Source organism: Phocoena sinus, chromosome 1 (genome assembly GCF_008692025.1).
Source record: "Phocoena sinus isolate mPhoSin1 chromosome 1, mPhoSin1.pri, whole genome shotgun sequence".
Taxonomy (NCBI): domain Eukaryota; kingdom Metazoa; phylum Chordata; class Mammalia; order Artiodactyla; family Phocoenidae; genus Phocoena; species Phocoena sinus.
In genome coordinates this window covers 162,967,806-162,980,446 of record NC_045763.1, presented here as the reverse complement: position 1 = coordinate 162,980,446, position 12,641 = coordinate 162,967,806, and the positions used below count along the sequence as shown (strand labels likewise).

Sequence of the window (12,641 nt, the reverse complement as noted above, 5' to 3'; positions counted from 1 at the left end):
CGGCTTGTGCCTCTGGCAGTAGGAAGGCAGCTTCTCCGGCAAGTGCCCAAAGGTGCGTCCCAAGCCGCGGGATCCCGTGGGGAGAGAAAAAGCAAGAGGCTGCGCCCCTCCTTCTGTGGCCATAGTTCTCCCTTGGCTTCAAGGAGGCCCTGAGCACTGCTCCCTTTGGAGGGAACAGACAGATGGAATCAAGGGCTGGAGGCTGAGCCCCACGCACTGGGCCCCGAAGAGGCGGCATCTCACCAGTCTGGCTGAATGGGCATTTTATTAGTGGTCCTCATTGCCTCTGCCAGCTGCAGGGGACCCTGACCCAGCCACAGTGTCACTGGCAACGTGACAGAAAAACACAGAACCATGGCAGGGACGTAGAGGAGACTGGGGCGGCCCAGCACCGGCCTGCTCCCGTCCTGCGCCCTGTGGCTCGCTCCTGGGGGCTGGGGGCAGGGGTGTGAAGGGCCTGACAGCCAGAAGGGGAAGCTGGGATGGACCTGGACCATCATCTGGCACCCATCTCAGGCCTGCGGTTGCTGCAGACTCTTTGGTTATCAGTTGCGTGTGTGCCCGGAGGAGGGGGGCAGTGTCTGAATGCTCAGAGGGAGAAGGTCTTCCACACGGTACCTCCCCCTCTTGCTTGATACAGTCACCACACTAATGGGTTGGAGGAACACAGTGCCAACACATGACCCTGCTGAAGACCGTCAGGGGCATCATCCCGGCCACAGAGCTGAGCACTTATGCAGAAGGGGCACTTGGAAATAGAGCCTTGGGCAAGCAAGGGAGGGTCCAGAGCTGCACATCCTCCCCTTACCACTCCTAGGACTAGAAAAGACCACCACCTGATGGCAGTCCCGCACTTCCGCCTCAGCCGAGGGCCAGAGCCCCTTTCTTCTCCCATCTTTTTAGAGCTGTTGTGCTTAAAACAGGTGGAAAGAAGTCCTGACTTGGTTGAGGTTGGAGTCAAGCCACTTCTCCACCTGTGTCTCTTCCCCTCCCAACTCCCCGGGTCTGGACGAGCCCGGCAGCTCCCCGGCCCTCAGGCCTCCTGGCAGGCGGCCGCCACGCTGTCCGCAGGGCTCCGATCCAGGCACTGCCGTGGGACGGTCCCACTGATGTTGTGGATGGCACCGTAGGTCTGCTGCTGCTGCGGGGACAGGGCTATTTTCTCCGAGGACAAGCTGTTCAGAATCCGGGGCACGTAGGACTGCCAACAAATGGGGGTGTTAGTGCTTGGGTGGGGTGGGCACGAGAGTCCCTATCCCGTTCCTCCCCTACCGCCCCGCCTCCCTCCAGCCGGAAGACACACAGAATGCTCGTGAAGGACACATAAAGAAATAACATCAACCTAGGACATCAGGACCTAAACTATGCCAACTGCAGATTTTCCTAACAGCCAGAGCAAATCAGAACACACAGTCACAGTTCTCCTGGTCATAGAGAAGAGAGCACACACACCAATTTCTCAGAGGAAACAAAACTCTTCCTGGCACTGGGTTCTAGAAGAACTTCTCACTCTATGTAGGAAACAGCTCTATCTACACAGGGCAGGCTTAGAATGCCGTCAGTGGGACTTCTGAACAGCTGACCGACTCTGTGCAGGTTCTGTCTCCTCTTAATCCCAGACTCCAGCTGCCGACCTGAAGCAGGCTGGGAACGAGGGATCTGCATCATCCACCTGCCCTGTCTGGCAGGCATAGTCACAGGTGTGCCTCTGGGTAATGGATCTTCCTGAAACCTCCTCTGGGGCTGGTCCAGAGACAGACACTGATAAGAGTGCCTGACACCCGAGAGGGAGCCACTGGAAAGAATGCTGCCGCTGATCTAGATGGGCGCGGTCCCAGCCCTGTCTGTCAGGCCTGGCGGTCACAGCTCCGGGAGCCTGTGGCTCCACCTTCCTTACCCAACCCCACCCTAGGAGCAGGACCCTGGAGGCCGGAAGCAAGGAGAACCAGGAAGGAAAGGAGTCCTGGTGTCTTTCTAACACTGTGCCCCCCCTCCATAGCAGGTAAAATGTTCATTTGTTGAATTCAGAGGGGAGTTAGTGTGACACCCTCTAGGTGCCTAGCAAAGGACCTCACACAGGCAGGTGCTGGCGAAATGCTCTGATAAAGCTTCATCAAACCGCAGGGCCTTGCCATATGGCTTCGCTAAAGGCCCAAGCTCACCAAGCATTAAATATGCAGAGAAGGAAAGTGAGCAGGCAACTGAAACCGAGGGAGATGGGTATACATCATGGCAAAACTAATTATCTTCTGGTGATGGGTGTGGCTTCCCACATGCAAGAGAAAACATCCGGAGGGACCAGGGATTCCTTCTCAAATGACGTTAATTCAGAAACCCGCCTGGCACGTGATCAAGGGACTTCTGTCTTAACAGGAGAGGATCAAAGCAGGTTTGCAGGGCCCATCTGGTCGGGGCCGGTGCAGATGCTCACGCTTGGCTAAGAACCGCACTTACTGTGAACGGTGATGGCACGTGGGCCCCTGCCTCACTTCCTTTGTCACTTGCCGATTCTTCCGTCTGCAGACAACAGCAAAAACTTGCGATGATAAACAAAACCGATCTTCCTGAACTAACACCCTCTAAACAAACAGACTATTAACACCCAGAATAATAGTACCAGCTGGCACAAAGCTCCCAGCGGCAGCCCAAGAGAGGATGGTGTGGGCAGTGCAGGGAGCAGGGAAGGGGGCAGGGAGGGAAGCTACACATCACACCCAGCTACCCACGCCTTCCCCGTGGATAAATAAAATGTGGAGAGGGCCGTTGATCTGTTGATCTGGGAAGAGGTGGAGGAGGGATGGAGAATGAAGCCACCATCTTCTCCTCCCAGACCCTGGCTGGGCAGCAGTGGGGGAGGGGCCCTTTACCTTGTAGTTCAGAGGGCTGAGGTGCTTGAAGCATCCAAAGCAGGTGTAGGCCAGGCAGACCAGGATGGTAAGCAGAAGCACCAGGAAGGTGAACACGGTGAGGGGAGCCTTCAGACCTGGGGACAAAGATGCCAGCCTTGGCGGGGGGGAGGTCACACCTGGTGCAGGAACTGTGTGTGGCTTCTCCCTCAGGCCGAAGACTAAGAGAAGGCATCAGCCACCCCCTTCCCACCATCTCCAGCAGCTGGGATGGTATCTTCACAGGCAGGGGCACAAAGAGTGACCCATTGAACAGCTGGCGTTATCCCTGGTCAGATTTCAGGTACCGGGGCACCGAGTCAAAGGCAAGTTGCCAGCTTCCTCGCTGGGTCGGTTCCCTCCAGTCTCCAGTGCCCTCGGCAGAGTCACACATCTCTTCTGCCTCTTCCTTTTTCTCAAGAGTGGCAGTTCTCCCTCCTGCATGTCCCCACTGCCTCCACACCGTGAAGTGTGACGACCTGGGCCCATCCACACCCGCAAAGAGCATCGCGGACGAGCTTCCCCCTCTCTGGTTCAGCCCCTTCATAGCTGGTAAAGGGACCATCTTCTCTGTAAGGCTGTCTGGGGCAATCCACCTGGCCTTCACCAGGTTACACCTGACCTCAGGATAGCTTGGAACTGGGTTGTCGGCGCTGTACCCAATCAGCCCTCACCCTTGGGGTACCACCGTCTGATTGGACACCGAGTCGATGCTCTTAAAACAGGAAGGGATTTGACTGGCTGGTGTGGATGCGGGAATAGGAGGCTGGGTGTTGCCTCCTGCCCTCCACCCCCGCCCTAGTCAGAAGGGCCACTCACCCAGGCGCAGGAAGGAAAAGAAGTAGAGCCAGAAGAGGCACAGGATGGGAGCGGCCAAGGCCTGGTTCACGGCTGCAAAGTGGATTCGCTTCTCCAGCTTTGCCGGGAGGTAGGCGAAGTAGAGGTTGTGCCGGTCGACCATGTGCTTGAGCAGGATGTAGATGAGGCCTGCAGGGCCAGGGCTGTGAGCTGGACGGTGGCTGGGCCGCAGGGGCCACTCGACGCCCTTCCTCCTGGAGGTGGCTACTTGTGCCGGGAGCTGGGCTGGGGCTGCGGCTGGGCTACGTGCACACGTGCACGTCCTCGCTCCTACTGCTTTTTCTCCTTCTCTTTCTCTCCCCGCCCCACCCCGCCCTGTCCACCTCTCCCCCTCTCTCCTCTCCCCACCTCCCCTCCCTCCCTCCCAGCCTCTTTCTGACCCAGGGAGTAGAGGTGTCTGTGCTGCTGTCCTCACGGAACATTGAAATTCTAGGACCATTTTGGGGAAAGAGGCGATTTCACACCCAGAGGCCTGGCCTCAACTTCCTCACACGCTGAGCCCCCCTCCTCTTATCCCTCAGTGCTCCCACGCTCCTTTCCTTCTCCCACCCAAGCTGACCCCCTGTACCGTCACTGCCAACAGATGCCCAAGGGTCTAAACCCAGGGATGGCACAGGAGGTGGGTGGGTGCTGCCTTTTCTATCATGTCAGGTTCTTTAAAAACATTTTTTGTTGTTTTGAAAGAGTAATACTATCATAGATCTTTAAAAATAGTACGAGGGCTTCCCTGGTGGCGCAGTGGTTGAGAGTCTGCCTGCCGATGCAGGGGACATGGGTTCGTGCCCCAGTCCGGAAAGATCCCACATGCCGTGGAGCGGCTGGGCCCGTGAGCCATGGCCGCTGAGCCTGCGCGTCCGGAGCCTGTGCTCCGCAACGGGAGAGGCCACAACAGTGAGAGGCCCGCGTACCGCAAAAAAAAAAAAAAAAGCACGAGAGAGTATACAGGGGAAACTAAAACTTCCTCCTTTCCCTAAACCACAGCTATCACTGCCAACAGTCTCCTGGGTGTTCTGTTTCCTTCCAGACGCTTCCATTTGTCTGCCAGCTCCTGATGGTGTATTTTAATTGCAAGACCTTGACCTTGTAAGTCACACAGTCCTAAATTCATATCTGGGCTCTACTCCTCACTAACAAAGCGTTAAGTGCTTCATCTGTGAAAAGGGGACAGAAACAAGACCTGCCTTGAAGGATCATGAGAGAATTAAGTGTGACAATCCACGTGGAGAGTGACAGTGGCCTCCAGAGCCAGGACACAAACACGAGAGCCTCCACCAGTGCTGCTGGCACTGTCCTAGCCGCTGCCGGAGGGTCACCCAGGAATGAAGCGGTCAGCCGGCAGAGGCCCTCAGACCAGGAGGGGTACTAAGAGAGCTCGCAGTTTGGAAGGCCCGTGGAAGGAATCCACGAGAAGTGAAATTAAATTTGGTGTCCCCTGTGGCTCCCTGGCAGCTTATGCTTCCTGAGGCTACAAGAGGCCCTCTGTTTGTGGGGCTCCATGACGCCCTGCTGATGGCTGCCAGCCATCCACCTACCCTGGGACCAGCCCCAGGGCCACTCACCGAACGGCACGATGATGGGGCAGGTGATGCTGTAGGCCATGATGACGGTGAAGACACACAGCATCCAGGCATACATGGCTCCAAACTCGTACTCGAAGGCCTGGTTCTGGGATGGGGAGGTGGTGAGGGGCTTAGGGCTTTGGTCCACACCAACCCGCCTCTGTGCACTCCAAGTGGTCGGGGAGAACACAGTGCGGGAGGACTTTGGAAGTGGGAGGCTCACCGCGCCCCTCACCTCTCAAGGCCCCTTCTGTCCCTCCGCAAGCCTCCTCCAGCTTCACCTGGCTCACACCCAGACCTTGAAAGGCACAATGACTCGTGTTTTCGTAGTGTTTCTCTTGTTCTAATCCTGTCTACACAACAGGCCTGTGAGCCCCCAAAGGGCAGAGGGGCTACATCTGACTGTAGAATGATACTCCACAGACTCTGTCAGACCCAACATCGCTCCGCCCCTTCTAGCGGTGTGTCCCGGGCCAAGCACTTGAGCTCCCGGTGGCTTAGTCTGTGCGTCTGCAAAGCAAGCTCCAGTAGCGCCCATCTCACGGCGGGCTCTGAGGATTAGATGACAGGATGCAGGGCTTCTCCTCTTATGGTTCCCACAGTGGCAAAGGAGAATAAAAGAGAAACCCACACACCCAATTTAGAGAGTCCTGGAAAAAATGCCACCAGCCCAAAATGCCTTGACCTCTGTAGTAATCTAAGAATTTATGCAAATGAAGGTCCATGGGAAAGAAGTGTGTGTGTGTGTGTGTGTGTGTGTGTGTGTGTGTGTGTGTGTGATCAGCCCGGTTAAAATGCAAAAATCCCCACTCTCTCCTCCAGCCCGAGTCAGTGTGGAGGATGACCTAGCCAGGCTCTCACCCAGGCTCCTTACACCTCCTCCCCCCACAGCCCTGGGCCCAGTTGAGAGGCCCTGAGCAGAGTGGCGGGCACTTAGCAAGTGGCTGGGTGAACGCGGGCGGCGGGGAGGCTCTGGGACGAAGGCGGCGCCCACCCCCAGCCTCTGTACCTGCTTGATGTTCCTACGGTCGGCTGCAGTCTTGGCCATGACCATGCGGAAGGTGTAGAGGATGAGGCCGGGCAGCCGCAGCAGCTCCATGCCGTTGCCAATGAAGGCCGAGGCGATGACATAGTTCACAAAGAAGGCGCCCTGGTCGGGCAGGAAGACGCACCTGGGGAACCACCGGGTGTGCGAGCTGAGCGCCCCGAGAGGGAGAGGGGCCCGTGACAGCAAAGACGGGACTCAGAACTGACCACGGATTTGGCCATCTGGAAGTCACTGTCAACCTAGACCCGAGCTGGTTGGGTATGGGTGTGTCTGTCTGTGGCTGCCAGCTCCCAAGTCCTCAGTTTACCCAGCGAGAACCCATTTAAGAAAATTCACTCTATCCTTTCAGATAGGCACGGCCAGGCTTCCCTGTGAACAGTCCTTTGGAAAAGTCTATCTTGGACATTCGGGCCTACATTAGGACTTAAAGTATAGTACAGTAGGGGCTGGGGATGAATCCCAGCTCTGCCTCTTAACTAGCTGGGTAGCCTTTTTTTCTTCAGCACGTCTGGGCCCCAGTCTCATCTGTAAAATGGAAATAGTCCAATTTCTGACTCGTAGCTTGTTTAAAGAGTAAATGAAGGAAAGAATCAAGCATTTAGCATGGCATCTTCTTAAATAACAGCTATTACTATTAAGTGGGTTCGGTACAAGTTGAAAATACTAACGAGGACACACATTAGAAATAAGTTCAACTCCTCTCTCCTAGCAAAACTAATCCTGGACCAGACAGTCATTCTGGTTGCAGTGTTAATTATTATTCTCCTTCCCCCTTCCCTGGCACCACTGAGACCCAGCAGTTCCTTCTCCCCAGGCGGTCCGGTTCTCAGTAAGTAAGTTTCAGAGAATGAATGAGAACGCCACTAATTGAGTTTCAACCTAAAAGATTAACCACATTTCTACACTTGTAGCACAAAGTGGGTCAGTTCCCCCGGTGCAGCCCCGCCAGGAACCTGTAGTGGTGCGGGGAGTCCACAGGCCCTGAAGGACAGACAACCCTCCCCACACTGCAGCCCCAGCCCCTGGGGGACGTGGCTCCGAAACTCAGCGTGGCTGATACTTACTCCAACCTGACAGAGGCCTCCGAGGAAGTTTTATCAAAGAGCCACCGGAAGAAAAAATCCAAACTGAAAGAAGAATGAATCCCATAAGAACTTATTTCCAACGGTCCATGTGATCACTGCATATGTTTTCATTTTCTTCTGCTGTTTTTTTTTTTTTAAAAAAAGGCCAGATCTCAAGATCTACCCTGGTTCTCTAAGATGCTACTTATACCATAACTCATCAGGGCCTGCTTTAACAGAAACTTCCTTCCTCAAAATAACCAAAGCCATGATTAGACCCTCTCCCTAAGTGGAAGGTCCATGGTAAGTTTCATTTTCAAGCTTTTTTTTTTTTTTAAGGCAGAAAGATCATATCTCTGGAAGAATCAGTGGGCCAGCACAATTGTATGCCAAGTGAGTGTGACAGGTTCAAATGTCGTCAGGAATCTGCAACCACTCCCAGAGCATCTGCATTTTCTTGAGGACAGTGTTCTCTGTTGTGACCCTGGTTCTGAATTGAGAGCAGGAGGTGGTAATATGTACCTGGTGAGGCCCAGGGAGGGCAGAATCAGCACCATGAAGATCAAGAATATGTAGACCTTGGTCATCATGATTCGGTTTTCCCCTGACCTGCAGGAAGTCAGAGGTGAGCCGTCACAGTCCCTCAGATGCACCGGGCGTCCCCAGTAAGGCCCCGGCTGTATGCCCATCGCGCTGGCGGGGAGGGGGCATCAGAGACACCCACCTCAGGGGCGAGCCCCAGGGAACTCACTTGGTCCAGTGAGACTCCAGCAGCGTAGAGTAGTAAACGACGGTGGGCAGCAGGGCTGAGAAGGACCACAGGAGGAGGGTTGGGAAGAACTGGCTGATGATGGGGTCCTAGAAAACAGTCCACAGCAGAGAGAGCTGTGAGCCCTGGGGGCTTTGGGCCATGACCTGTTGGCATGGTGACTCAGTGACCTCTGGGATTTTGGTCACTTTTGTCCCCCAGAAGCAACATTGTACCTGGTACAGGGTAGATAATGTTGGCTGAAAGACAATAACAGCACCTGACATTTGTACAGTGCTTTATTTTTCTTTTTCTTTCTTTCTTTCTTTCTTTTTTTTTTTTTTTTTGTGGTACACGGGCCTCTTACTGCTGTGGCCTCTCCCGTTGCGGAGCACAGGCTCCGGACACGCAGGCCCAGCGGCCATGGCTCACGGGCCCAGCCGCTCCACGGCATGTGGGATCCTCCCGGACCGGGGCACGAACCCGTGTCCCCTGCGTTGGCAGGCGGACTCTCAACCACTGCGCCACCAGGGAAGCCCCAGTGCTTTATTTTTCTTATTTTTATTTAAAAAAGATTTTTGGCCACGCTATGTGACATTTGGGATTTTAGTTCCCCCACCAGGGAGCGAACCTGTACCCCCTGCAGTGGAAGCACAGAGTCTTAACCACTGGACCGCCAGGGAAGTCCCTGTATAGCTATTTAGAGTGAAGAATGCAACTTCACATACAACTGAACTCCACTTGTCTTACTGACCAGAGAGATAACCTCCTCCATTCCCTATAGAAAGCCAATGACGGACGGCAAAGGAAGACAGAGCACTGACGGCCAGGGCCCTTCCCCAGCCACCTGGCCCAGTCGTAGCTTCCCAGAACTGCTTCGTGATTGTTCCCAGTCTCATCTATGCCTGTTGTACTTGTTATTGCAATTACATGGTTCGATTAACTTATTACCTTCCCTGATAAAATGAGCATAGCAATAGAGAGATTTCTTTGAAAACTAAGTTGGGTACATCGGAAAGACTTGATAAAGGCCAATTTCTCAAAAACGCTGCTGAATTAGATGGGAGTGAATTAACTGTAAAAGACCAAGGGAAATGAAATCTAGGAGGGTTCTATACTTTGAACGGCTTTGCAAGTATCTTTAAGTTCTTGCTTGACTGTGAGAAAGCAAAGCTAGAATCACAAACAATGAAATAAGCGTGTGTTTTATGTAAAATACACAAAGGGGAAATCCAGTCAGCAGATCCTTCCTCAAAAGAACAGGCCTTGACCATACATCAAAAGACTGGCAAAGGAATAAACATGTAGATGCTTTAAATCTAAACAAAACTTACATATTTTTTATTATCTATTGAGTCATTCGATCATCACAACGGCCCCATGGGTATAACATAGCAGAGTGTTACAGAGGACAAAGCCAGTTTTTAGAGGAAAAACCAAGGCTCAGAATTCATCAGCTAGGGAATGGCAGAGCGAGGACCAGGCCCTCAGGCCCCCCAGCTGTTATCAATTCATCTAAGATCCTTAAAAATCATTCATTACCTATCTAGAATAAGGAACTTTACAACAGGAGTATCAGAAACTGAAATATAAAAAGAAAAATTGATTCATGACCCTGCCACCCCAATCAGAGAAGCGCTTTGCATTCTTTGCTACCCACTCCCCGTAGCAGCCATCCTGCACACACATCACTGGCAGATCACTATAACCGTTGCTGAGAGATAATTTCATATTCTGCTTTTATCGTAAAACCCCATGTCTGCCACAAAGTCTATACAATTTTTTAATGGATGCTTAATAGTCTGTCAGACTGAATACACCTCATTCAACTCCTAATTTTACCCCTACTGTTGAACATTTAGATTGATTCCACTGTATCTATGTCTCTATGGTCAACACATAGACACACACATATACATACACATACATGTATACATAAAGTATATACACACACGTATGTCTACATAACGTTACTATAAAGACATTGTAATAAACGTGGCCATGCCTGCTCAGGGGCTTCAAAGCACATGAGCCGAGTGACATGGCCTCTTGCTTCAGTGGCCCCCACGGCTCTTGGTCTCATTCCTCCCGCACCCGCCATGCCCTCTTGGCAGAGGCCCTGCAGAGTGGTCACTCACATTTAGCGCGTGGATGGGTTTGGTGACGTTGAACTTGTCCATGGTGGACAGGATGATGGAGGGCGTGGTCAGGAAAAACAGCCCCAAGAAGAGAGTGAAGTTGATGCCCAGCCATTGGAACCACCAGCGGAGGCCCTGGATAGAGAGGTTCTTCCTGCAGAGGGGAGGACACAGGCCTTGGAGGTTTATCTCTCAGGCTCTGGCCACCTATGACACCTACAGTGCCCACGGCTTGGGTGAGTCAGAAGGTCAAATTTAGGCAGGGCAAGAGACTAGACTGAGTGCTCTGGCTGAGGGCCCATCTTGACCTTGGGAGCACAGGCCAAGTGTCCTGCACTGACCTTCAGCTATAGGAAGGTCGAATTTGGGGTCCCTAGGAGCTCAGAGGGAAAACAGGTTATCTGCAGCTAGGGTCTGGGAGCCAGAACCTATTCGGAGAGATGCCATGAGCCCCCCAGCAGACCAAACAAGGCTGCAACATGGCATTTTTCAGACACACTAAAGACACGTGACTCCCCACGGGGCCGTGAGCTGTGGTGTGAGCTGGAGGGAGGCGGGGGACAAAAGCAAAAGGCGCAGCTGGAACCCGCCCTGGCTTCTCACCCCACCAGGAGCAGACCGACAAACCAGTCCCAAGTTTAGAAAGCTCAGTGAACCAAAGAGCAGAACTGCCAGGGGCTGAAGTACAGCCCGGTGGAGATGAGCGCCCAGACCCTGCTCTGGACCAGGAACCGAGGCCAGGCCGGATGGCGAGCCATGCTGGGGCCTCTGTGGGGCTGTCCTCACCCTCGGCATTGTGCTTAAGGCTCCTGTGGACACAGCTCAGCTCACCAGCTTGTGGCCCAGGCTAGAGAGGCGGCTGGCACCTAACCCAGGGCTGCACTGTCTGTTACAGCAGCCTCGAGCCACAGCAGGCTACTGTGTGTTGAAATGTGGCTGGTCCAAACAGAGATGGGCCAGAAGTGGCACATACACGCTGGATCTCAAAGACGCTACGTATGAAAAGGAGACTGTAAAACATTTCAATTAAGAAAAACTGATTACATATTTAAATGATAATATTTTAGATACAGAGGGAGAACTCTTATTAAAGTTAATTTTAACAGTTTCTTTTTTTTTTTCTTTTTTTTTAAGACCTGTTTTGTTGTTGTGGTTTTTTTTTTTGTGTTTTTTGGCCTCACCGTGCACCTTGCAGGATCTCAGTTCCTTGACCAGGGATTGAACCTGGGCCATGGCCGTGAAAGCCTGAAATCCTAACCACTAGGCAACCAGGGAACTCCCCAGTTTCTTTTACTTTTTTTAATGTGGCTAAAAGGAAACTTAAAATTACATACATTGCTCCCATTATAATCCTACCAGACACTGCTGATACGGGGGAGAAACAATGGAGTGAAGTCCTGGCTGTGGACACACCACCCACCCCCATCACACCTCCCACCCCCTGCCCAGAGGGGTGCAGGAGAGTATGAGTGTCTCTCTGGGTGCCAGGTCACACCTGTGCTTCCAGGTGACTTGGGCAGCCCTGCAGGGCTCCCAGGCCCCATTCCCGCCCCTTGCCGGCCTGGGGGCTCACCAGCAGATGTCTTCGGGGTAAGCGGCGAAGCTGACCGTCCACTTGGAGATGCAGAGCTCTCTGCTGTGGGAGGATGGCTGCGGGTCACTTTTGCACTGAAGGCCCTGACACTTGCAGGCGTTGAAGTCCTTCAGGATGCTGCCAGGAAATGTAGAAATGGCCAGGGTCCAGACCCCTCGGGGTACCACGTACCCACACAGCAAACAGGACCGTGTGAGAGTGGGAGCCCCATGGCACAGGACCTTTGCTTTATTATTAGTTTATTATACTTATGCTATAATTAGTGCTATGAAAGAGATGCCCTTCTTAGCACATTATGTGCAGAATTTTGCTGAATCCTCAGGACAACCCTCTAAGCCGGGGATTACCATTCCTATTTTACAGATGAGGAAACTGAGGCTCTCAGAGTTAGGTTTTGCACCCTGTCTGGCTGACCCCAGCTCCCATGCTGTTGGCATTGCCCCAACATAGGGTTCCTCCTTGCGGCCCCCCTCTGCCCTGCCCATGAAGCTGGACATCCCGCTGCCAGGCCCGGGGCCTCACTTTTCCACTCCCTCACCTCTTCCCAGGCCCCATAGCAGCATTAGACCACATCAACTACGACTCCAAGATGCCCCTCCCTAGGACTCCCACCCCCACCCTCTCCACTCCTTCCCTCTTTAGTCTCCCACAAAGAACCCACCAGCACCCCTACTCCTGTCTCAGAACACTCTTCCTCTTTCCACTGGCCTCGTCCCCACCCCAGCCTCACTTGAGAGTCTGCAAGGC

General features: G+C 53.4%; 1 protein-coding gene across 3 annotated transcripts in view; it reads right to left on the bottom strand.

Annotated features, from left to right (window-relative positions):
- Window positions 1–246: 246 nt before the first annotated feature.
- TMEM63A (transmembrane protein 63A) overlaps window positions 247–12,641 on the bottom strand; it is a 32,707-nt gene continuing 20,312 nt past the window's right edge. For all 3 annotated transcript variants that reach the window (XM_032621970.1, XM_032621962.1, XM_032621952.1), the window contains 11 exons: window positions 11,874–12,011; window positions 10,301–10,454; window positions 8,166–8,272; window positions 7,937–8,023; window positions 7,415–7,477; window positions 6,312–6,474; window positions 5,303–5,408; window positions 3,705–3,872; window positions 2,868–2,983; window positions 2,455–2,517; window positions 247–1,201 (listed from right to left, as the gene is read on the bottom strand). In XM_032621970.1, coding sequence (XP_032477861.1) covers window positions 1,034–1,201; window positions 2,455–2,517; window positions 2,868–2,983; window positions 3,705–3,872; window positions 5,303–5,408; window positions 6,312–6,474; window positions 7,415–7,477; window positions 7,937–8,023; window positions 8,166–8,272; window positions 10,301–10,454; window positions 11,874–12,011 — 1,333 coding nt within the window. In that variant the 3' untranslated portion in view covers window positions 247–1,033. The remainder of the gene's footprint in view (window positions 1,202–2,454; window positions 2,518–2,867; window positions 2,984–3,704; window positions 3,873–5,302; window positions 5,409–6,311; window positions 6,475–7,414; window positions 7,478–7,936; window positions 8,024–8,165; window positions 8,273–10,300; window positions 10,455–11,873; window positions 12,012–12,641) is intronic.